The sequence below is a fragment of the Pithys albifrons genome, chromosome 12 (genome assembly GCF_047495875.1).
Source record: "Pithys albifrons albifrons isolate INPA30051 chromosome 12, PitAlb_v1, whole genome shotgun sequence".
In the NCBI taxonomy this organism is placed as follows: Eukaryota; Metazoa; Chordata; class Aves; order Passeriformes; family Thamnophilidae; genus Pithys; species Pithys albifrons.
This window is the reverse complement of record NC_092469.1, coordinates 13130401-13156686: the sequence shown is the minus strand read 5'-3', so window position 1 is coordinate 13156686 and position 26286 is coordinate 13130401. Positions and strand designations below refer to the sequence as shown.

Genomic DNA, 26286 nt, shown 5'->3' with positions numbered 1-26286 from the left:
CCTCCACCCCTGTGCCCTGCCTGATCCCCGTGTCCTGATCCCCGTGCCCCGATCCCCGTGCCCCGATCCCCGTGCCCGATCCCCGTGCCCTGATCCCTGTGCCCGCTGTCCCCGTGCCCTGATCCCCGTGCCCCGATCCCCGTGCCTGCAATCCCCGTGCCCTGCCTGATCCCTGTGCCCTGATCCCTGTGCCCAGCCCTGCTTCAAGGATAGCAGTGGGTAACTCCAGGCGTAGCTGTTCAGGGCTCGGGCAAATCCAGCCCTTCACGATAAGGGTGTTCAGCACTAAACTCGTGGGCGTGCAGTTCCCTGGCTCTTGGTTCCCCTCATACTTCAGCATCGTGCTTGCACTCAACCTGTTATCAGTCACAGGGGTGTTTGCTTTGCTTATTTCTGTGGTGCTTTTATTTTATTGCTGTAAGGGTTATAAGCCAAGGAAGTGATAAGGCAGGCAGAGCTCAGCCAGGACCAGCAGTCAGGGTAGTGTAGCTGTGTCGTGTAGGGATGAAGGGGAATCTTTATAATCACAAGCAATTCCTAATCTGTCATGGTGTTATCAGTCAAGGAAAAACTTGATAGTGCTAAATGAAGTTAAATTAAAATCAAATAACAGCTGTCACATTCAGACTTGCTTTATTCTGTTGTGCTATGAGGTCAGCCCATCATTGCCCTAAATAGAGTGAGTCCCCTAATAAGGCTCCTCCTTTCCCGTCGTGGTCCCAGCTGCAGTGTACAGTTCTGTGCTGCTTCTCCAGCTGTGTGACAGACCAGACACAAATGTTTCTCTTTGCTTATCTCTAAATGGCCTTTAGTCTGGCAGTTGCTGGTGAAGTGTTTGGAATTTAAAAGAGTACAGCACTGCAATTTTTCTTGAGTGCATTATGCACTTTGGAACATACAGGGAAGAGACTGTCCCTCCATGTGGAAAACACTTTCAACGGGTTAATTTAACTTCACATTATTGCATTCTGTAATCAGTGCTCATGTTGTAGTAACGTCCCAGCTCAGAAAAATTTGAAATACTTTTTTCATGCCGATATTCAAGCACAGGGACTGCAAGTTTGAGAAAAAAGTATAGAAAAAACCCCCCACTGTGCATTTTTTAAATGGCCATGGATGCATTTATCATGCTGATATTTTGTTTTGCACTTTACTTTTTTCTTGCCATGGGACTTGTATGTAGTTTCTGTGTCTTTTCTCCTCTTCTACAAAGTGTGGTTGAATTGGGTTGTCACTGTTGACTGTTCTGTTGTCAGCTTAACACCCGAGGGTTCCACATCTGCTCTGGTCTGAGCAAGGGAGGGACTTGAGTATTGCTGAAAAATTATTAAATAAAATATGAACATTTGTTCTTCTTATTTCTAAGATTACCTACCAAGGGTGTTGGGTGGGTTTTTTTAGATTTTTCAGACTATGCAGTTGAACAAACATGATTCTAATGATTTTCTGTATTTCCCTGCCTTACAGGTTGGCTTGCAATCAGCTTTGCTAGTTCTTCTAGGGAGTTAACTTTGCCCTCAGAAATGGAGTACAGGACTCAGCGACCACATCCCGAGTGACCAAATCGCTTAAGACAAAATGGAGAAGAAGCGTAGAAAGAAATGAGCCTGTTCATTAGGCTTGAACTGAAAAGACCATGAAATCTCTACTTATTCTGGACACAGCTTTAAGAATATCCAGTTGATCAGCACAGTGAAAACAATGTTTACTGAAACAAAAATGAACTAGTTTATAAAGAAGAAAATTGTGATTTGAATATATGGAATTTTTGGAATGAAACCATTTTCTTCTATGACCATGAAGTTTGCAAACATCTGGTTTGTTCTGGTTGTTATTTTACTCTGTGGCAAGAAACACTTTGGTACCAGACTAGGGAATTCCTCTCATGATGCTCACATTTGTCCTGGATGTTCTCGCCTTACTCTGAAAGTGGAGTTCACTTCAACAGTCGTGGAGCATGGTAATAAAGTCAAGCAGTAAAAAAAATCCATGTGAAGTTTAAGTGCATGTTACTGATTTGTGGTGTTTGTGCAGTTGTAACATTCAGGGTTTCTGTAGAAGAGTAATCTAAATTCTTTATATTCAAAAAGAGAAACACTTTTTTGAAGGTTCTTTGTTTATTTGGAGAGAGTGTTCAAAGAACAGCAGAAGGGAGAGGAAAAGAAAGAGGATGTTAAAAGTGGAAATGGGAGTGTGAAGGCTCAGATGGGCAAGTTTGGTGTGTTTAGTAATGGTTTGTTTTGACCTGGTGGTGTGGTTGAGACTCTTTTATGAAATGTAACCACACGAGTGGGCCTTGAAGGATGAGAAAGGCAAGAATTCTCTGTGGATTTGTTAAAGAAAAAGTTTGGATAACGCCGGCATGGAAAAATTGCAGTTAATTGTGAAGGGAGCAGATGAAGGGCAAAGTGAGGCAGATACACTGTCTGTGGTTGGTGAGTCTGGTGGTGTGTGCTGGGTCTGAGCTCACTCACAGATTACTGATGCAGATCAGGGACTGGACTCTTGGGATTGGCTTCGTTTTCTGTGCCTGTAGCAGTTGGTGTCAGTAATTTGCACTAAAATTCAGTACCATGCAGAGTTCTAAACCATACCTGTTAAGGAACACACTGAATTGGCATATAAGTTTGTACTGCTGGATGTAACTGTCGGTCTGTTCTCTCTCCCCTGCTCCTCTCACATCTTCTCATCTTTCAATGATTCTTAGAATTCTACCTTCCTTTCAAAAGTTTTTGTCATATTTTATAGATTTCTTGATGCAACACCCCCCCACTCCTTCCCATTATGTAGCGCAGAAATAAATGGCAGATTTCTAAAAGCAACAGAAAAGTGCCTCAAATTGTGATTATTTGTTCTGAATTAAGGAAAACTCAGACTTTGTGATGTGAATGTGTGCAGTGAGCTACTTAAACAGCAGTGCTGATAAGTTGTGCTCTTCTTTCAGAGTATATTGTGGCTTTTAATGGATACTTCACAGCTAAAGCTAGAAGTAAATTTATTTCAAGTGCGCTAAAAAGTAGTGACATTGAGAACTGGAGGATTGTACCTCGCAACAACCCAGCCAGTGACTATCCTAGTGATTTTGAAGTTATTCAGATCAATGAGAAACAGAAGGATGGAGTGCTCACACTGGAGGATCATCCAAACATCAAACGTGTAACACCTCAGCGAAAGGTCTTTCGATCACTCAAATATTTGGAGTGTAAGTAATTTTCCATGTTGTTTCATGAGATCTGCTTTAGAAAAGTGTTCTCAGCCTTATTTCAAACCATCAGCTGAGCATTACAGAAAAGAGAAGTGCCTTGCAGTTTTTCTTTAACTTATAGAAATCTATTGTTTTGCTTGGAAAATTATTGGGTTCTGGTCATACCTTTGCTAAAGCATGGCAGTGATTCCATCTGCAATGCAGAAACGTTTCCCTTGCAGCAGTCAGTTACCTGAGACTATGGGCCTCTGTATCCCTAGCAGATAAACCAGAAGTTTTCACTGATTTTGATTAGAGAAAAATGGGTACTCATTAGTCTAAAACTTTTGTTATAGCAACATGATCTGTATATTTGCATAAAAATCAATTTTTTTGCAGTTTTCCTTATACTGTTTTTTTTTTCATCCTAATGCTACGTAGCTGATCCAATGCTGCACTGCAATGAAACCAGATGGACTCAAAAGTGGCAGTCATCCCGCCCCTTGAGGAGAGCAAGCCTTTCTTTAGGTTCTGGCTTCTGGCATGCAACAGGGAGACACTCCAGCAGGCGCCTGCTGAGAGCGATCCCTCGCCAAGTTGCTCAGACCCTGCAGGCTGATGTCCTCTGGCAGATGGGTTACACAGGTATGCTGCTGTTTGTTGGATTAGAGCAATAATGTTGGAAAAACAACTGCTGTGTAAGGAGAGGCTAATTGACTCGCATGTTAATCTCTCATTGGATGCCAGATCTGGAAAGATTGAGAAGTAATTTAGTTTGAAATGCATGTCTGTGTGTGGACCACATTTAGGAGAAATTGGTCATATTTATGATCTGAATTTCTGAATAGGAGTATGAGTTTATTTAAGGTCTGTAACTTACTGAGATTGTAAATCACATGCTACATTAAACAAAAGTTCTCTTTACTTGACAGAATAGATTTACTATGGAGCTGAATCAGAAAAAATGATGCTTTTCTATTAATAGGTGCTGGTGTAAGAGTAGCAGTGTTTGACACTGGTCTGAGTGAGAAACATCCACATTTCAAAAATGTAAAGGAGAGAACAAACTGGACTAATGAGAGAACCTTGGATGACGGTGAGTTAATGTGCTGTTTTCCAGCTATTCTTGACACTGGAGTGTTTGTGCTGCCAAATTTTGCAGTGTTCTGAGCACTTTGTAGTTATACCAAATTCAGCAAAGGGTGTTAAGGTTCTAGAAGGGTGTTGTATGAGTCTCCATTGAATCATATGTGATGCTCATCGACTGTTGATAAATGTCAAGGTAAAAAGATCCTGTGCAGGTATAAATCTTGTCAGAGCAGGTGGCAGTGAAAGCAAACCCCACAAAACTGTTTTCTTTCCTACTCCTTTTTATGTTGCTGTTGCACAATGCACACATATTTCCATACCTATTATTATGAGGGAGAGCATTTACCTTCTTTATTGTGCAGTTGTAAGTTGATCTGAGTTTTGGCACCTTCATGGAAAGTTTTTCTATTCTATATAATTGAACTTTTTATTTTCTGCAGTGTGTTTGTGTTCCTTTTTCATATGTCATCCCTTACTTGCCCTGACTGTGTTCTTTCACAGCTTATTAACTTCATACAGTTTGGGTCAGTGATTCAGTTGGCAATTTAATCTTTGGAGTTCAAAGTAGATGCTTACATTGCTCAATCTTGTGTGCACCTCCATAGTTTTATCACATGTATTATTTCTTTACATTGCAGCACCTGCTTTTGATAGCTCTATTCTGTGCCCAGACAGGTGCTGGACAGGCAGATTTGGAGTACAAAAATAAAGTGTAGGCAGCTCAATAAAGCAAAAGCTAAATTATTTTTTGAGGAGAGAAAATAAAAAGGTGTTTTTGCATCTCATTATTCATACTTAACAAAATATGGTTATTGCAGAGTCAGGATAAAAATTTTTAAGAAGTTTACATTTAACTTCATTGTCTTTGTGAGTTGCATTTTCCAAAATCCTGTTTTTCCATCATGATTTCATTGGCAGCAACTAGGAGTGGATGGACTGGAGAGTGTATCACTCAAGTTTCATCAGCTGGTTTTCTGGCTACACAAGGCTGCAAATTCTGTCCCTTCTGAACCTGGTAGCAAAATAAGATTCAAAAAGACTGGGACTGAACCCAGTGTTTGTGGTTTGTTGTAAAGTGTGATAAATTGATGTGATTTTTGCTACACTACAAAATTTTTTTTAGCACTACAAATCTTTGAAAATGTTTGTCTTCTAACATCTTACTTTGTTTCCTTCTGCTGGTGACAGGTTTAGGCCATGGCACTTTTGTAGCAGGTGTGATAGCCAGCATGAGAGAATGCCAGGGATTTGCTCCAAATGCAGAACTGCACATTTTTAGAGTGTTCACCAATAATCAGGTACCTGTTTACATGTGTTTCAATTTCTGCCTTTCCAGGTTAATGCTGTTTCAATCCTTTGGGAATATTGCCTGCACTCGTAAATGTAGACATTGCTAAGTAGGAAATATGGAGATATTTGCAAGAGACTTGCCACAGAATTTCTTACTGTTTCCAAATCTGGTACATTTTTCAGAAGTAATTTGTGGAAATCTGATCTGTGTAGTGTTAGAGCAATTACTCAAAAGTACTGAGCACTAGAACTATAAGGAGACCATTGTGACTTTGGTGGTGTTTCTGGTTTGTCTTTGAAGTCTGTATTGTCTTGGAATCACTGGGGTTCTTTAATGATAACTTTTTCTTCTTTCTTTACATAGGTCTCATATACATCTTGGTTTCTGGATGCCTTTAATTATGCAATTTTAAAGAAGATAGATGTATTGAATCTCAGTATTGGTGGGCCAGACTTCATGGATCATCCGTTTGTTGACAAAGTTAGTACGGGGAAATGAAGTGGTCTTGGTGTTTGTGTCGCTCACACAAATGCTGGACTTGCAGGGCTGTTTATTTGCATCTGGTCCTGCAGATGGGGTTTCTGTGGAGTCTCATTTGCTGAGAGAAATTTTTCACAGTGTACAGACTTGTAGGAATATATTTAAGGAATGGATTTCAAAAAACCCAAGTGCAACCCAGATGTTCACAGAGCCATGGAAGATGCTCTTTTACAAAATGCTCTATTCACTTCTGGGAAGTTGCTCCCAAGCAGAAACTAAGAGGACATTTGAAGAAGATGCTTAACTGAAATCCACCCTTGTTTGATTTTTTAAAATTTCTGCATGGTTAATTTATTTCATGGTAAATTATAGCATGAATTTAGTGAATTTCTTGAATGAATTTGTTTAAGAATAAATAGGTAACAAGGTACAGGTAGTTGATTCAGCTGTGTGGCAAGAGATTTGTTTCAGGTTAAGATGGAATTAGGTTTTTGTGTTTGTAAATGTCATGGTTCCCTAAATTGTTGGTCTAGTCTTCAAAAGCATGAAGTGGATTAATTTACTTTTTTTAAAAGGTTACAATCTTTGTAAAGGGTAATTAACTGGTTTGGGTCGTACAAATTATTTCTTAGTTTTTTATGGTAACCTGCATTAAAATTTAGTTTGACGATTACTTCACTGTACTCCCCAGAATACTGCCAGAGGGGATTCATAATAACTACGTGACTTTGGCATCTGGACTGCTTTGTTATGGACAGGAGTTTTTCCTTTGCTGAAAGACAAAAAGGTTCTGTCAGCAGTGTTGTTGTTGAGGCTGGATTATTGGTCACATAATCTTAGGAAAATTCAGAGCTTAATACTGGACCTACAGTGAGATGTATTTTGTGTCTCAAAAAGAGTTGATGGACTAATCCTTCATTTATGTCAGGCCCCATGTAGTTATATGTGTGTTAGAAAAGTCTTTTTTGGTGGTAGAGCCTTGTGGTAAACATTATTTTTTGTAGGTTTGGGAACTGACTGCAAACAACGTCATCATGGTCTCTGCTATTGGCAACGATGGCCCTTTATATGGGTAAGTTTCAGTGACCACTTCAAAGAAAACCAAGTATGTTGTTACATGGTTTTGGAAGTAGTTGTGCTTGCTCAGGAAGTTTTCCCTCCTTTTTTCTGTAATCTGTTTATTGAAAGTGACTCAAACTGTTTTCAGTGTCCTTAATACTTGCATGTTGTGAAGTACTTAGTTAAATATTCTTATTGAAACAGTGGAAGGTCAGTAAAAGAGGAATGGCAGTGCTTTTAGCTGACATTTCCCTGTTAGTGTGAACAGACATCTTTGGATACTGACCTCGAACTTAAAGAATATAGAAGGGATCAAGCCACGACAATTTGTGGTGTATTTCTAAAATAGACACCTAAAAATAGATTTTGTTTTGTCTTTAGGGTATGTGGTTTAGTAGTTACTGAGTTAGTAACTGCCTGGTAAGTTGCTCTCATTTGTAAAGTATAACTGTATCAGTTGGGTCCAAAATTTGTTTCTGTGGAGCGTAAAAGGAGTATCTGGCAAACATCTGCCCCGGGATGCATGTTACCAAGATAAACTTAAAACTGTCTCTTGGTTTTTGGGCATTGTTTTATTTTTTTTCTTCCTATCTCCCAACTTGTTTTAGGACTCTCAATAATCCTGCTGACCAGATGGATGTGATTGGAGTAGGTGGCATTGACTTTGAAGATAATATAGCTCGCTTTTCATCTAGAGGAATGACCACTTGGGTAAGATACTTTGACCATGGCCAGCCACATTTGCAGCCAAAATAAAGGCCTTGGAAAGGCAGCCTTTTTCAAAGGAGTAATCCTTTGCAGATGGCATGTGTTGGAGAACCAATGAGAAAAGATTTCATCAGGTGTCAGAATTAGTTAGAGATTGTAAGTTTTTATGCAAGAAGCTTAATGTTCTTTGCATGGTTTCTCATTATTAGTCCTGATCCCTATGGACCTTTTTGATAAATTTCTAAAGTACCCAGTTCCTTTTGATTGATGGTGAGCTCTTGGCTTTGTGGTGAAGTCTGTAAACATGAAGGCCTGCCCTTGTCCTTTAGTTTAAAAGTCCTAGGATTTCCAGATGCTCCATGTAACATTGCACTTACTTACCTGTGGAACTGAGGTCATGGTTACTGCACACATGATTTCAGATGAGCCCGCACCGTGATCTTGATTAAGGGGAATATCCCATGGTGTTGTTTGTGTAGCCAGGTAGTTGCATGGTTCTCATTCTGTCAGTAGTTTCATGCTCTCATACTAATCAGCTGTAACGTTGAAATGTTGAGAACTTGTCCTAAACAGCGTGAGTCTTTCTTCAGGTGAGTTGCTATTCTGTGATGCTGAACCTCAGCTAATTCAGATGATAATTTTACTTCTGAATGACCTGCAGTTACTGGAAGTGTCCAAATGAAGCAGCCAGTGTTCATTATGCATTAGGGCAACAACCCGTCTGTTCTGTTTCCCAGGAGCTGCCTGGAGGTTACGGTAGAGTTAAGCCTGACATTGTGACTTACGGCTCTGGGGTGAGAGGTTCTGGTATGAAAGGTGGATGCCGCTCTCTCTCCGGGACAAGTGTGGCATCTCCTGTGGTGGCAGGTGCTGTTACTTTGTTAGTGAGGTAAGAAATAAGAATCTCTAAAAAGATACCTGTCAGGAGAGTCATAAAATGCTGTATAAAGGAATGCACCAATTAAACTAAATTACAGTGTAGGAAAACAAACTTGGACTATAAAATCACTATTGTTCTGCCTGACACATTTTCTTGTCTGGCTACCTTTGAGTTTCCTGGGAAAAAACTTGAAAACTGTTTTGAATAATAGTTGCATATTTGAGAATATAACTAGAAAGAATAGTACTGCAAAGCAATTCTGTCCCATTTTCTAACCATTTGGAATTGCTGAGCTTTTATCAATTGTGTTATGGAAGAGCAGGTGCTCAAAGTAGGCACCTATAACCTATAATTGTCTGTATGCTTGTAAATTTTATAGGATTTTATGGGTAGGGTTTTATAGCTGTTTCCCAGTTGTGTAAATCAGCTGTTGCAGATGAAAGAACTTGAAGGTGGGAATTGCAAGTGTGTCCTTTGTGTTTGTCATAGCTACATAAGGATAAAAAGAACCTTTATTTGAGAAGCATACCAGAAATTCAAAGTCATCATCGTATTTTTCTTTGAGCAGCAAAGCTATTTTCCTCCCTCTGAAGACAGAATATTTTATTTAGCATATAAAGATACTACCCTGATTGTAATGACTGCTGGTCATGCAGCACACAGTAAGAAAAAATCGAGTATTATTAGTTTTCAAGAGAAATGTATCAGAACCTTGTCACTCTTCAACATCTGTATCAGTGAAAAATCAAGCAGTAACAGACCTATTAGAACAGAAGATGTTACAATAAATGGATCTTTTTAATTGGATTTTCTTTACATCAAATGACTGTTAAGGCAGAACATTAAACAAGGCTAGCAGAAAACTAGCAGAAGGCTAGCAGAATAAAGGCCACCTAATGTGATCTATTATTTCCTATTCCAGCACAGTTCAGAAGCGTGAAATGGTGAATCCAGCGAGTATGAAGCAGGCACTTATTGCGTCAGCGCGTAGGCTTCCTGGAGTCAACATGTTTGAACAAGGACATGGCAAATTGGATCTTCTGAGAGCTTATCAGATCCTCAACAGCTATAAACCACAGGCCAGGTTAATTTTAATCCTTAATTAATCAATGGTACACTACAATCTGTTCTTTTTAAAGAGAGCAGGTGGTGCATGCGTAACTCAGTTGAGCAATCTGTGCTTGTGCAACAACAAGAACTTGCATGGATCTTAGGTAATCCTGAAACATAAATTTTGAGAAGAGAATGGATGAAAAGTCAAAAGTATTTTCTGCCTAAGTTATAGCAGTGTAGGGAGTGATTTATCTTCTCTATAGCCTTGGATGTTATGAATAATGTAGCCTAGAACACAGTGGAAAAGTACTTAAGTTTTAACTTTTGATTTTCTGTGTGGGAAAATCACAAAACTTAAAATTTAGAAAAAAAAATCAGAGAGGGAGGGAAGAAGATTTTGAGGTAGATCTGGAAGTGAGATGAGAGCTGGTAACTGTGATTGGCATGGTTTATCTGTAGTTTTTTCATAGTTATGTGCAGTGGCATATCCTTCTTCTGTTTATTGATATTTTTTTTTCTTCGAATCTTTCCTCCTCTGCCCTGCTGTAGTTTGAGTCCAAGCTATATTGACTTGACTGAATGCCCCTATATGTGGCCCTATTGTTCTCAGCCCATTTATTATGGAGGGATGCCAACTATTGTCAATGTTACCATCCTTAATGGTATGGGAGTCACTGGGAGAATTGTAGACAAGGTAAGTATTAATACTGTTCTAAGTTCTGACTGTTAATGTTGCTAAAAACTTCCCAGAAAATACTGCTTTAGCTGTGAATTTCCTAGAACAAATGTCACTGCTGAGAACAAGAGATGTTTGATTAAAGGGCACACCCAGACTGGTTGATTTGTCAACACGACCTGGCTACAAGTTTTCAAGGAGTGCATTGGTTTCAGAAACACGTAATGTTTTATCTTTGTAAAATCAGTTTGAATTGAGATGGACTTAGAGATTTCTTTGTATTCTCTAACAGCATTTAAAATCTTTTGCATAGACTTTCCTCCTTTTTTTTTTAATCTGAATCATAAATGATCTCAGTAAAGAATCCTCACACTATGAATTATCCCTCTTCCATGGATCAGAGTGACCTGAATGTATCAACTTAACCAAGCTCTGCTGCAAAACCTGTTCTTTCACACCAGTGATGTTGAGCATGTTTGTTAGCTAGAGAGGCTTTTAGTTAAGTCAGTTTAAATGTAGACTAGATTTGGGAATTGAGGCATGTTAAATAAGACACCTGTTGTGTAATTCTAGCCAATGTAAATGAGCCTAATTTCAACATTTTAGGGTGAATCCTAAGGTGTGTTTTAGAGTCAAACTTAGATTAAAGGGCTTTGGATCTCTTACTCAAGATCATCAGCTTATGGTAATACTCACACACAGCTGATGTAATTTGCCTGTGCCTGTTACACTGTTAGCTCTCTTTGTTACCAAAAGGAAATTTTATGTTCTTACCAATAAATTTATGCACCAAACCTTAACAGCAAGTTCCCTTGGCAGTGAACTGTTCAGGTGGCCTCTCACAGTCCTGCCTCTGAAAAGCCTCTGGTCTGGGTCAGGAGGGCTGTCACTGTTGGGTTGACTCACTGACACAACACCAACCTTTTGAGATTTGTGGGCATTTTTAAATTCGACATAATCTTCAGAAGAGCTAATATTTGTTACTCCTTTGTGCAGAGGAAGAAAGCTCTGTGTGCAGAAATTAGTGACTGCAAATACTGTGTTTCCAGTGTTCTGTGCTCTTCATTTTGCAGCCAGACTGGCAACCCTATCTCCCCCAAAATGGGGATAACATCGAAGTGGCTTTCTCCTATTCCCCTGTATTGTGGCCTTGGTCTGGATACTTGGCAATTTCCATCTCTGTAGCAAAGAAAGCAGCATCTTGGGAAGGCGTTGCTCAGGGTCATGTTATGATCACAGTTTCGTCCCCTGCAGAAAATGAGGTAAGTTCTATGTATTTGAGATTTTCTGGCTTAGGAATTATTAAAACTGCTTCCTGATAGACAAATACCTTGTTTTTAAGCATTTTCTCCGGCCCTGTATTTTGAAGCATAAGTTAGATTAGGGTCAGGAAATTGAAGAGTACAAATAATTATCTTTATAGTTGAGAGTAGGATTATTTGCAAATTGAATAAAATTTGGAATCAGGAAACCTCTCCTTGAGACCAACTTCTTAATTTCATTTGTTTATTGTAAATTTTAGTCTGTTTTGGAAAAGGTTACTCAAATATGTTTCTTCTAGAGCCATGTTTTAATTGTTCCTAAGAAGCTTTTAAGGTTTTGAACTGTTGAACCAAATCACAGTTGCAACATTTGTTAAGTATTTTACATTCTGAGTGTAAATACAAACTGTTGAGTGCAGAAAAAGGTGCTGTGGTGATTTAAGTCAAAAGTCATCTCTTTGTCTCTGGAGCTGGTACTGGTGACTGAAAGTAGTTTTGGTACTTCCATTTTTCTGGTCTCTTACACTGTCATTTGTTCTGTCTTTCAGTCTAAGAATGGTGCAGAGCAGACTTCAACGGTGAAGCTTCCAATAAAAGTGAAGATTATTCCTACTCCACCTCGTAGTAAGCGAGTCCTTTGGGATCAATACCATAATCTCCGTTACCCACCAGGATACTTCCCCAGGGATAATTTGAGGATGAAGAATGACCCATTAGATTGGTATTTATTTCAGGTTCTATTAAATCAGTATTTCTTGATGTGTTAATGATCTGAGATAGCTTTACTGAATGCCAGAGAGCTCAGGCCTTGTTTAGTGTGTCATGGGATTATCTCTTCTGAGGAATCCATGAAAAGCACTTGGACTCTGTATGCTTTTGGTGTGGGATCGTTCTTTGTGCTCTATGGTTTTATTCACATGAAATGAAAAGTGTAGTTACAGTAAAATCAAAAGTGAGCAATTTGGATCTATAGAAGACCCTGTGAGACTGAAGGCAGCTAAGAATAAACAAGTCACAGCTGTTAGGAGGAGTTAGTTTCTCATGGGAGCTTCTCAGGTTTCTCACAGCACACTGGAGAGGTTCTTGAAAACATTTAGGATAAGTTACTATAAACATAGGACTTGTGGGGTAATGGGTTCTAACCAATTGAAGTTTCTAGCATGGTGTTGTGTAACTCTTTTTAGCCAATAAGCCGTAGTTCTAACCATACATAAACTGTGTGCTATGTGTAATAAAATGACTTCACTGTGAATCTCATAGATTCTCTGCGTGAAGTCCAGTTCCTCTGCCATTTATTTTTTGTTTATTTTAGAAAAGCTTGAAAATGCACATTTAAGATAATGAGATTTTTGTTTCGCTCTTCTGCCCTGATTTCTCCCAGGAAGTTAAGGAAGGGCACTTTATTAGCTGCTTCAGCATTCACTTATCAAACAAATAGGAGAATTTAAAAGACTGAATCCTAGAGAACAGACCCCTTGTCTGTTGAGGGAGACTTCTTTGGAGCAGGGAAAGGCTTGGCTGACCTGTTACCTTTGATAGATGGGGGAGGAAGCATCTGTAGGAAAAGTCAAGTAACAGTGTCTCAGTGAGGATTCCTTGGGTCAGTGACCAGGATATAGGCTTTTGGAGAGCTGCTTGAAGCATGCAAAACCAGCAGGTGGACAGGATTTCAGAAAATAAGAAAGGTGGAAATCAGATTTCTGCATGCCAGATTTAAAGGTCTTCAACACTCTTCTCTTTCTAAGGAATGGTGACCATATCCACACAAACTTCAGGGACATGTACCAGCACCTGAGGAGCATGGGGTACTTTGTGGAGGTTCTTGGTTCCCCGTTTACATGTTTTGATGCGAGTCAGTATGGTAAGCAGGAGTTAATTGCATGTTCTCCTTACTGTTACATTCTTCCTAAGTAGCCTGTTTTTTGGAAGACCTAAAATGTGGGTGTGCAAATAAAAATTCTCATGGCAGTAGAAAAATATTATGACAGTGAGTGTATTTATTATTTATGTGCTGATATTTAGTTATGGAAAAGCTTGCTTTTGAGTCTGGTAGAGTTAGTGCAGTTCTCTGTCCTTATTGTGAAAAAAGGACAGGGAGAGCCAACCCCTGGGAGGGTTAAAAGCCCCTCTGTATTCAGTCCCACAAAGTCAGAACTGTATTTGCCAAAAGATCTTGGCACAGTCAAAAATGAAGCATGTCCTGCTCAGCAGACTAAAATCAAAGTGTTCATCCTGGTTCTTTTTTTTTGGTCATCCTTGGGTAGATGAAAGAGTGGGGAACGTATTCATCCAACCCCATATGCAATAGCAAGGCAGAATGTGGCTTGTTTGTGTTCATCAGGAAGGAAACTTGATAGATTGGACAGGGAGGGATAAACCAAGCTCTGTGCTGTCTGCTGCTCCCATATGCCTGTGTTTAACCCTCTTCTCTTTTGGGCTGCAGTGTTCTTCAGCAGACTGTTTTCAATGCTGGAACAGTTGTCAGTAGTACTCTTTTGTTTATCTTGATTCTTCAGTGTGTATCTCACTATTACTTTTTGAGTTCTGGATGTGGAACTGGATACATAAACGGCAGACTTTGAAAACGTAGCAAAACAGTTTTGCTTCTGAGACCACTAGTTTTGTAGTTGATAGCAGCATTAGGGGAATTCTCTCTCCTCTGATTCACCACTTTGTTTTACTTCGTTTGATTAGTAGTTTTTTTGGGCTTCCAGAATTTCCAGAACTTCCTCAAGAAGAGAGGGGAAGAAAACTCAGTTATCTGTGGTCAGTCTGCCACTTTTCCTGAGGCTGTATTTTCTAGGTGAGAGTGCACTCTGCTCCATCATTCAAGTCATTAGTGTGGTTTCTACAGCATCTTTATCAGAAGGCTTTCCAAACACAGACTGCCTGGACTTGTGGAACTGGCTTGGTTGCAAGGGACTGTGAGACGTGGAGCTGTATCAGTGGTTTATCAGATTGCTCAGAGTGTCATTCTGTCAGGATTTTTATTGTCTCTGAAGATGAAAATTTCACCACCACCTGTGTGGGCAATCAGAAAGTGAAGAAGCAAAATGGCTTGGCAGTAGAAGCAGTCTAAAACCATAAGCATGTTTTCAAGGAATACAAGTATATTCTTCTGGTTGTGTCTTTTTCAGTGATGCAGAGAAGGTTGTACTTGCATGTTCACAGGAGCTTGGAGAGGATTATATGAAAGTGGCAGTAGCACTGGCACTTTAGTCAGGTCTACTAAAATGCAAATGTAGTTCTCAAGGTGTGACTCAAACCACATTTCAGTGTAATTGCTATCTGGCTGCCAATCTGCAGTAGTGAGTGGAATACCTCTTAGAGCAGTAGCAGTAAAAAAGCTTCTAACCAAGGTACATCTACATTAGCACTTTGGTTTGGATCAGTGGTGACTCCCCCTCATTGTCCTGTTCTGCCACAGTTTGGCTCTGTTTGTGGACCATTTGGGTGAGATCAAACTGCAAAATATACACGTGACATACACAGACATTTGGCTCATGAGACCACAAAAGCACTAGTCATAAGTAACTCCTTAAGAGCTCACTGTGCTGCCAAACTAATTTTTGGATATGTTTGTTAATAAAAATGTCTTGTATTTTCCATCCTTAAATGTGACTTAATTAGGTGAGCTGCCAGAGCAAGACACACAGACCAGGCATTGTTTGAAATGTGAGCTTGTGTGGGTTGCCTGAATAGTGATAACATTATAGTGAACAGCCTGCTGAATTCCTGTTGCTCCTTTTACACACAGGGACTTTACTGATGGTGGACAGTGAGGAAGAGTATTTTCCTGAAGAGATCACCAAGCTGAGGAGGGATGTTGATAATGGACTTTCACTGATAGTCTTTAGTGACTGGTACAACACATCTGTGATGAGAAAAGTCAAGTTTTATGATGAAAACACAAGGTACTGATTTATTTCCCAGTTCTTTAGGAAATGCAAGGCCACAGAACTGCCATTGTGCTTGTATTACCCTAAGAATCCCAAATGTGATATGCTGTAATTCAGCACTTGCATACTACCTATAAGAAAGAACTATCTGAAGAGCAAAACTGACCTTAAGCTGCAGCTTAAGGAGGATAGTTATTTTAATATGATTGTGAAGGCCTCTTTGGTAATGTAATCTTTTAAAACCAAGAAAAACATTCACAATGAAAAGAAATAAGAAATTGGAGAGCGGCAAACAAAGAAAAATGGATGTGTTTTCTCGTCAGGGGAGCAGAATAGAAAGAAAATGTGCATTGCAAGCAGTATCACCTGGTATTGAAATTATTCGATGTATCATAAAAGAAAAAATACATCAGTATCACCAGTCAGTAATTGCTGAGTTGTCAGCCTGTTTTGGCTAAAAAGATCTGTTCTGCAGTTTGTGAGCAAGTGACATTTTTATTCATTAGAGAAATGAGAAGCAGGTTACATGACTCTTGTTTTTGCCTCAGCTTAGCCAAACAAAGAGCACGAGACTGAAGTCCTTTCTAACAAATTGAAGTTTTCCATGCAACTGAAGTGCACTGAGAACTTTATATAACTATTACTTAACTTTTACTCAAAAGCACTGATGTCAAAGAGAGAGAGCTGCTCACATGCCCCTGGAGTTAAGTAAGGCTTTGAGATGTAGTCATTACCTAAGTGATTTTGGAAAAATCTGTATGAGGCAGACATATAACTTTTGTTACCCAAATTCTAGGAGTATATTCTGTATATTAGTAAAGAGTGTCACACTGTAATTTTTACAGGCAGTGGTGGATGCCTGATACTGGAGGTGCTAACATACCAGCTCTCAATGATCTGCTTTCTGTCTGGAATATGGCCTTCAGTGATGGGCTGTATGAAGGCGATTTTACCATGGCAAGTCATGAAAGTGAGTACTGGAGTCCATTGCCTACCAGACTACAGTGGGTTGTTTGGAAGTTTGTTTTCTCCAAGTATAAGTAGAGTGAGAGTGAAGGAAACCACTCAAACTCAGTGAAAAGGATCTCGTAAGATGCTTAAGTGGTTAATTCCTTTGCAGATGTTTTCATAGTATTTGATTAAGCTTTTCAGTTTAAACAAAAGATAATGCCAATTGCCTAAGTGGAAGGATTTGAAAACAGTGTGTAAAGCTTGAGTGTGGAAAAGCTGTGCTGAGAAGTGCTTTGTCTGCAAATACACACATGGGTCAAAATATGCAAGTTCAGTGCAGTGTTCCTGGGAATGTTTGCTTCTGGGCTTGTTTCATGGTGGGAAGGGAGGGAATGTCATTTTTGTTCTAAACTGAAATTCTGTGATGTCTTTCAGTGAATTATGCATCAGGGTGCAGTATTGCAAAGTTTCCAGAAGATGGTGTTGTCATTGCACAGACTTTTAAGGATCAAGGTATGAGCTTCCTTGTCTTTTTAATGTGTTTTAAGTAGAACTTTGGAGTTGGTGCCCAAGCCAAGTTGTGAAGTCTAAAGGTCAAAACCAGTGAATTTAAACCACATTGACAAGGTAGGTATTTTTTTATTTTGCCTAGAACATGTAGCTGATGCCTAAAGGCAACATGACTGTACACAATTGTTATATAGTACAATATCCAAGTGTATGTGTCCAGTGTTCTGTTGTGATTGCTGTATTTGAACACATCTACATGCACGTGTGTCATGCATCTTTGGAGAGGAAGGGATGGCGGTGTAATTGTGTTACTTGTTCATGTTTCTCACAACTTTCAAGTGCTGCTGAAATATATTCCCTAATCACAGCCATATTTGGCGAGAGTGTTGTGTTAGCTGTGGTGATCTAAGGGTATAAGTAAGGAAAAATTTAGTAGACAGGAGCTAGACTCTTGTAAGGGAAAAATTTATGCATACAGGAGGCCTGTGGTCTCAGACTTAAGTGATCTGTTCTCTGTGCATATCCATTTGCTTTTCCTTTTATTTGTGAGGTGGTAATGTAGAACTGTAATGGTAGCAGGAAGTTTAAAAAAAAATCTTGTATTTGATGAGCCTTTGGAAAGTGCTGTGCAGGAGCAAATGACCAGAACTGTGAGTGTGTTGCAGGTCAGGTTTGAGTGTGAGAGCCCAGGCACGTTCTGATACAGCTCAGCAGCTGCCAGAGCAGATCAGTGGGTTCATTGTATTTTTGACTTATGATGTGCAGTGGAGGTGATTACGCAGTGGAGAGATTTTCTGGAACAGTAAGGAGAATGTCCATGTGGGCCTTTGGAGGAAAAGACAATATCCTTTATGCTCATGACTTAGGCATTTCCTTATGTGAGAGAGAGAGAGAGAAAGGCAGAGTGTCAATTTGACAAGTAGCCTGCTAGACCTGCTTTTTCTGTTGAATTCTTTTTATTGCAATTAATGAAGCAGAAGAGCACTCTGGTTTGTTTCTACACAGTCTGTCAAGCAAGGGGAATAAATTTCAAATACAAATTTGAGACTTGTCTGTCTTTGTTTTTTGAAATGGGTGGTAGAGGTGGGAAACCTTTAACTGAAGCTCTCTGTAGAATTCTGCAGAAGGACTGAAACAACATAAAGAACAGAACATTTTGGCTTTAAGCCTTTTGCTGAGGATACCAGAATTTTCATCTAAACTTGTTGAAGGTAACCCAGATTATGAGGTCTTTTCTTCTTCTCCAGGAAAGAAAGAAAAATGTTGTTATCAGTAGGAAACTTTATAACCAGGGTCTTGGAGCAGTTTCATTTTTAACATAACATCTTGGGGGTTTTGAATACTTTGTGTAAAAATGTGTGACATGATGTGGCACAGCTACGTTTGTCAGTTTGCAATGTAGGCTGTGTTGACTTGGGGGTAAATTGATGTTGGTGCTCTGCAGGCTATGAAATTTATTTGTGCTTTGCTTTAGGTCTTGAAGTTTTAAAACAGGAGACTGCTGTAATTGAAAATGTCCCTATTTTGGGACTTTACCAAGTTCCTTCCGAAGGTGGTGGCAGAATTGTTTTGTACGGCGATTCCAACTGCCTGGACGACAGCCATCGACAGAAAGGTGTGTAAGCTTTGGCACACAGGGGGAGTTGCTGCCCTAAACTGACAACTGTCCTGTGGCTTTTTACAGCTCCATCAGAAATAGCTGGGTTTTAGGGACTAAATATTCCTTAGTGGGGATTAATCTCAGTTCTGAGGAGCTCTACTGAAATGATGCAAGGTTCAGTTAAACAAAAGAGCACCCCACATTAAATAACCCTCTGATAGATGGAACTGTTTCTCCCCCATGCCTTATTTTATTGTTCCACAAGATTTGGAGGCTGATTTTGGGATGGTGTTTTTTGCAAGGGGAGGTTGGTTGGAGGGATTTTTTGCTTTTTGGGGTGTTTTTGTTTACAGAAAGAAAGCACAAACAGTTATGTGTGCTTGATTTGATCTGTGAAGAGGCCATTAGAGGACCCCTTCACTTTTTCCCTAATTCCATTTTCAGAACATTAATATGGAACAATGGATTTCATTTTTTTGAGTTTGCTTACCAGCCTGCCTTGTTCCCTTTGCCATGTTTCCTGTGAGGATTTATGGTAATGTTTAGCATTTCAGTTGTGCATTAGTATTTTCTGGTTATTCTACTTTAACACAAACCAGCTGCTGAAAATATGTCAGAAAGTAGGAATTCCCATTTGTGTTGTCAAAGTGTTTGTTTGCAGCTCCAGGTAGCAAGTGTGTGAGTTGTGTGTGAGGGGGGGTGTGTGTGGTTTCTGTGACTCCCAGAGAAGCCATGGTCTTGCACACTGTGGTTGATTCTTATAAAACCTTTTTTTCTAGCACTTTGTTTGATCTGACTTTTCAAATTTTTAAAAGGTTGCTTGGGTTTCTCATGATGTGTAAAGCACAAGCTGGTAGATCTATGGCTTGAGGGGACAAAGATAATCCAATATGCAAAGTCTTTTTCTGCATTTCCACTGAACAGAACTGGATTTTTCTTTTGTGATGAAAAGTACATCTATAATTTTTTAAGCTTTTGTCACTGACATTTTAAAATATTAGGTTATGCAATCCATCCCTTGCCTAATTTATTAAAGTTTAAAGGAAGCTACTGCCTAAGGGAGCTCTCCACCTGTAGTTCATTTCTTTCTCTCCACACATTTTGGGTTTTTTTTTTAAAGTTCTCTGGTTTCTGCTTACCTTTCTTTGGATTGCTTCCTGTGAGTTGCCCTAACACCTGCATGTCAGTGCCTTAGTGCTTGCTGTGGATTATTGAAAGCACAAAGCATAAGAGGAGACACATAGCTTTAAATTAAGTAATAGAAAATAAGTCTTTGTGACCTCCCTAATGCTGTTAAATTCAGTGTGACCTCTGAAGCAAGAAAAAGTGGAAGGCTCTAAAGAAATCCTTTAAAATTAGCTTTTAAATTGTGAACCAGGAGCTGTGTCTCCTGCAGAGACATCGGTGGCTTTAACTGAGGTAAATTCCTAGCATTTGTGAATATAAATCCTTAAAATCTGATTGACCTCTTTTAAAAATCAAAGGTGAGGGTTTAAGGGACACCAGGATTATGAAGATTAATTCCCATTCCCAGCCAACTGTTCCTGGGGGGAGAAGTTCTGAGAAAAATAGTTCGCTGTGTGGTGGAAATAGCTGATAAAGGAAGTTTTGGAGACCTGTGATGTGAACTAGCTGGAGTGCTTCTTTGTTAGGAGTAGCTCTGGATTAAGGTAGTAGTAATTCAGGAGAGCATCAAAATGAGGGATCATGTGCTGCTCAAGTGCAAAGGAAGACCATCATCAGGTATATTGTGGCATTGGTTCCCAGCCTGGTCTGTGCCACAGCTGCCATGTGTTCTGCTTGTGCGTTAGCTGGGATGTAGCCAGAATGTTTCCCCTTTGTTTATTTATTTTGTAAGCTTGGGAAAGCAAATGAGTCATAGCCTTGCACTGAAAACACTACCTTGTTCTTACTTTTAAGGTATTTATTATGTCCTTTCAGAAACATAGTTGGTTCTCCATTTTGCTGTAAAAATGATACCAGAAGCTCTGAGCTTCCTCTGTTCCCACACTGAAAAACCTTCTAATTTTTGCCAGGACTTGGATGGCCTTGCAGAACCTGGAGTTCCTGTATTTAAGACCTGCTGTTTTATGTCCTACTCCCTTAAAGACCCTAGTTTGGTACAAAAGAGAGTATATTTTAAAACTGAAGAGGTTAATTTTGTGTTTGGATATACTGTGTGGAAAGTTGCCTCTTTCTGAAAGATGAGGCCTAGAACTTCAGGAGAAAAGCAAGAGCCAGAAAACCAGATTGTACTTCTAAGTGTCATTAAAGCCACCTTAACAGAAAGATAAGCCATTTTAAATGTGGCATAATGCATATCTTGTTTTGGGGCTTGGGGCTGTGACATCCACAGATTGCTTTTGGCTCCTGGATGCCCTCCTGCAGTACACTTCTTACGGGGTGATGCCGCCAAGTCTCAGCCATTCTGAAAACAGGCAGCGGCCGCCGTCAGGAGCAGGATACTCTCTCCCGGAGCGGATGGAAGGTGAGAGCCTTAATTATCAGGCAGAGCCCTCAACTGAGGGGCTGGCAGGGTAGGAATTCTCGGGCAGACCCCTTGAGTTATATGCCAGTGAGGTTAGTTTGTTGTGAGCTCTGCAGTGTTCTGTTGTTTTACTATAAGAGAGCACTTAGTGTGAGGTTTTGTCATGATATAGTTGTTGTTAGACCAAAGTCAGTGTTCTGTTCTTAGAGCCGGAACATTTAGTTGCCTGGTTCTGCTAGGGAGCATTCTAGTTACTGGCTATAGAGCAGGTAGGTATAAAGCATTCATCCTTATCTCATGTGCTGCCAGCAAAACTTGGATTACGTGCTATGGCAGGAGCAGACTCTTACTGTTTTATGAGGTACCCTTTGGTTAATACTAACTGAGATTTAGCTATGAGTCATAGTCACTAAACAGCTCTTGTTTTTACCCAGCACTTTTTAGCCTGGGGGGAATGTTGGTAACTCTTATCCTGCCTGTCTTTTGGTAACCCAGTCTCTCTCTGCTGTGAGTTGCAGGTAACCATTTGCATCGATACTCAAAGGTGCTTGAGGCTCACTTGGGAGACCCTAAACCCCGGTCCCTTCCTGCTTGTCCTCACCTGTCCTGGGCCAAACCACAGCCTTTGAATGAAACTGCCCCCAGGTTAGCATACATCTTTCTTACACAAGAATTCTCATTTTGGAGTTCAGCTGAAAAATTTTCTTCCATCTGCTTTTGAAAGGGATAACTGCAGTAGCTTTCCTTGAGAACTACCAGATTGCAAAGAGGAAATAATGATAAATGCCTCTTTGGTGAATAATTCTGACTCACCTAATAGCTACACTAAAAACTGTGGGATTTTAAAAATAGCTTCACAAGTCACTGTTGTGATTGAATGATCCGAACTTTGAGAGAACGGTCTTGCCTAAACCCATCATCACTGTGTGCCTTCGAAATTTCCAAAGCAGCTTCTTGGACAGCTTGCTCAGCACTGCCTTTGTTGTGTCATTTGTCAGCCACTTAAAGCAAAGTGCGTCAGCATGCAGCCCTTACTTGTGTGCTGAGCTGGTGATGGTTACTTTTGGTAGTCTGTTTGCAAGAAACAGAGTTGATAGTAAACAGTTGCACATCTAGGTTGTGTCCCTGTGGCGTCTGAATTTCAGTTTGGAGGCCTGCAAACTGCAGAACCTGAAGAATATATCAGATTATTATTTGGGTCCAAACTGGTGAATTATATGTAGGTTTCCACTGTCACTTTCTCTGTATGTTGCTACAAAATTCCTTGCATTACTGAAGTAAGTGAACAGACACCTCTGTCTTCAAATTTTTTTCTAGCAACCTTTGGAAACATCAAAAATTACTGTCAATTGACCTTGATAAAGTGGCACTGCCCAGTTTTCGACAGAACCGACCCCAAGTGAGACCGTTGTCCCCTGGAGAAAGCGGAGCATGGGACATTCCTGGAGGTAAATATTGAAAATTTTGAAAATTGCAGGTTTTGTTGTGGTTTTTGTATAAGGTTTGAAAAAACCCAAAACACAGCACAGCCATATGAGAGGCCACTGTTTATTCTCTGTTGTGAAAGACATGCAAATGATAGTATGGCTGTGTTATAAAAGGTTGACAGATGTAAAGTATTTTTGCATATGAAGAGTTTATTGAATAGAAAGTGTCATGACATACTGGGAAGAAGATTTTGGTGGGTGCATTTTGTGTGGTTGAGATTTGTTTTGGTGCTGTTCAGACTGATGGTTGTTAGCAGCAGCCCCTGTCCTTGGGATCCGTGGCCTCACACCCACTGCTAAGTAAAGTTCCATCTATGAATGCCCAAAAGCAGAGTCCAGAAGAGTTTGATAGAATGGTGGCTTGAGCAAGTTGTTACACTAACAAATGATGTAAAGCACTCAAAACAGCTCTCAGTCTAATGGTGGGCTGCTCTTCTGTACAAGCTTGGCACTGAAGACTCAGCTAGAAGCAGTTTGAAAGTCTCATTTCCCAGTCTGAGCTGCGAGACCGAAGGACACCTGTAAAAATGAAGGCTTTGTTTTTACAGCTCCTCCTCACCGTGTCCATGCATGGTCTCTAGGGCAAGCATGGGATCACTTTTGTTGTTCCATCATGATTTGAGTTACAGCAATTACTTAGTAAGATTGTGGTCAAGCGTCTTTATCTCTTTTCTAATGCAGAACAGAAGATTGTTGTTACAGAGGAAATGTGGGTTATACTTTCGTGTGCCCAGATAGATCATGGTGGAAGTGCTGGTGCTTTTCTGTAGCGTTAGCATCCTGTCTTATTTTCACTAATCGGTCTGCAGCAGTTAATCTGCCTGTCTGAAATGTAATCTGATTAATGTCTGCTTGGTCTTTGAACAAGAGTTGCGTCGGGTCCTTTTGGAAGGTGGCATTAACACCACAAAGGCATCGTAGCTCACGTGGGAAGTACTTGCTTCCAAACCTCTTTGCCTTTCTAGGTATAATGCCTGGCCGGTACAACCAGGATGTGGGACAGACTATTCCAGTGTTTGCCTTCCTTGGTGCCATGGTAGTTCTGGCGTTCTTTGTGGTGCAGATCAACAAAGCAAAGAGCAGGCCAAAGAGACGGAAACCACGAGTGAAGCGACCGCAGCTTATGCAACAGGTTCATCCACCAAAGACACCCTCTGTGTGAAAGCTCTGGCTTGCCAAAGATGACCTCCTTTTACCGGTTGCTTTCCTGGGCGATTGATTGCTCCCAGTGAAGGTGAAGCAAATGCAGCACTGATGGTTTAGTAATGTGCACCTGACATCATCTCATAGTCTTTGGCTTCTGGAGAGAAATAAAAAGGACTTCATTTGATCATCTGTACATAAAACTGCAGCTTTAAGCAGCTGAAGTCACCAAAGACTTGAATACTGTTTAAATAGCTGCTTAGTCACTACATATCCCAAGAGGGGGAAAATGGACCTTTTTTTTAAGCTGACCAAACTAAAATTTATTTGTTTAGAGGCTATTTTCTATATTTATTGTTGGGGAGGGCGGGAGAAAAGTCACTTTAAGGACCTCTGCTAAGAAAAAACAAGTGCATTTTTTTGGATGGAATGCAATTTTCTAGAACGGTATTATGCTGGAGAGTATAACACGAGAGAGACCAGTACAAATCAGTGAGGCATACTCCTGCAGTTTATTTTTATAAAGCCAACTATCATGATGTTTTGTAATTTTTGGTCATGATTTCACCGTTGTTGGTGAAGCAGATTTTCAATAAATATGTTATCTATATGAAGCAAAGAAAATGTGCTAAGTGGCTTCTCTTTCCACTGGTAGTCAAAGAGAGCAAGTTGTTGAGTAGAGGCAAGAATATTGTTCCATGTAGCCCGGGACAAGCCTTTCAAGGCGTGACTGTGGACAGGGTTTGCCAATGCATGAGTATCCTGGTAAAAGGTTGGGAAAACCCATTGTCCCTAACCTGGAGAGTGGTTGGCTTTTTCCAGCATGTCTATTCTGAAGACAACGATGCACTGGAAGAGGCAGTGTCCTGTTACCATGCCAGAGAAGGCACTGAACTTTGGCATTGAAGCCAGTAGTTGGAATCTTGTTGGGGATGAGAAGATGGTCCCCTGGTTGGGCTGCTTGTGCCATCTCAGTGAGGCTAGAGCACATTGCTCCTCCTTCTCCAAACAGACCCATGATTACAGGGAAGGGGTTTTCACCATCACACCTGTAGCACTGGGGTGCCTTGTAGGCCAACCAGCAGCAGCTGTGACAGTTGCCCTGATTGCAAAAGATCTCTGTAAAGGTGTGAAATCTCAAGGACCAGAGTTCAAGAAGGGATTGCAGGTAGCGAAGTGTAACTGTGGCAAGCTTTTTATTTGTCCAGAACAGGGACTGTCAGTTTTTGTGCCTTTGACAGTCTTTTTCCACTTTCCAAGGGGACACAGCAGCGAGTAAAGCTGCCAACCCACAGGGACCTTCAGGTTACAGCTTGCAGCCCAGGGGCTGGAGCACCCACATGAATGGGAGAAAGAGGGGGAAATGGAAGCAAGGGAGCCCAGTGCCACTGAGCAGAGAAACTGCCTGTGGCTGCTCTGCCATACTGGGAGATGAGCTGCATCCCTTTGCTTTGGTTTTCTCTGATCCATCAGAAGGAGACTGGAAAGGTGCCACTGCTCAGGTCAGTGCTAACGAGGAGGCTTGCTCCTCTCATTGCAGCACTAATGAGAGATTATAGCTCTACTGCAGCCTTGAAACCAGAGTCAAGTTATATGAAAGCACCAGTCCAAATTAAGAGCCTTTCCCAGTGGCTGGTGGTATTTTACAGCCCAGTGGCCAATTTCTAAGTCATAGAGGCCAATTATTTCCAAAGCCTTTGGTGTGCTGCTAATGAAGGCCTGGAAGGGCCCTTCTAAGTGATTATAAGCCCCATAGGCAGCAGAGATGTAATGGAGGTGGCAGGCACAATTAGCCATCCATAATTCTGCCTAGCAGCTGATTAAAGTCTCTTTATCCGTCTTACTGAGATCAGAAGGGCACATATTTGGAAAATCAAAAATGTATTAGAGGCTGTCAGCCAGGGTCTGTGTGCTGAGCCTGGGGCACTGGCAGGTGCTGGGAGCAGCACAGAGCTGCTGCATGTGCCCTCGTGTTGGGGATGGGTCCCTCATCCCTGTGAGGTGCAGCATCCTCTGTGCAGGTGCCCTTCAGCATCAGTCACTCTCTCGTGTTATCCCAGTGCCCCCTTCCCTTACGTGGAGCAAGGTGTGGGGTGGGATGGGATGGCTCCTCTCCAATGTCTCCCAGTGCAGAAAAGCACCAGTGGGCTTTTAGCTGCTGCAGAGACATGGAGGGGTACTGGGATCATCCTGCACCCATCGAGTGATGAAGCTGCCACCAGCCCAACCACCTGAAGGACACAATGCAGCTGCCTTCCCCCACCCTTCCCAGGTGCTCTAAAATGCCCCGTGGTGGGAATTTCGTGGATGGGGTGAACACAGGAAGAAGAGGGAGGCCCTATCCCTGTGGAGTGAATTTCATGGATGGGGAGAACGCAGCCGGAGTGGGGCCCTCCCAGGCTGCCTGCCCAGCCCTGCGCTAGGAGCTGCTGGGGGTCTGTACGAGCTCTTTGAGACGGGGGGGATGTCAATGGACAGCGGGATGCGGTTCCCGAGACAGGGAGATGCGTGAATCCTGCTGTTCAC

The 26286-nt window shown here is 40.9% G+C and overlaps 1 protein-coding gene across 1 annotated transcript; it reads left to right on the top strand.

Moving 5' to 3' along the window:
• The first annotated feature begins 1472 nt into the window (after positions 1–1472).
• MBTPS1 (membrane bound transcription factor peptidase, site 1) lies at positions 1473–24378 on the top strand. Its single transcript, XM_071567783.1, has 22 exons — positions 1473–1960; positions 2945–3202; positions 3626–3829; positions 4170–4280; positions 5462–5571; positions 5928–6044; positions 7049–7116; positions 7712–7814; positions 8549–8700; positions 9614–9775; positions 10294–10438; positions 11494–11682; positions 12231–12403; positions 13428–13543; positions 15440–15596; positions 16427–16551; positions 16968–17045; positions 18517–18657; positions 20999–21130; positions 21649–21775; positions 22448–22578; positions 23583–24378. The coding sequence occupies exons 1-22, from the start codon at positions 1774–1776 to the stop codon at positions 23777–23779; spliced, it is 3183 nt and encodes a 1060-aa protein (XP_071423884.1). The 5' UTR covers positions 1473–1773; the 3' UTR covers positions 23780–24378.
• The last annotated feature ends 1908 nt before the right edge of the window (positions 24379–26286 follow it).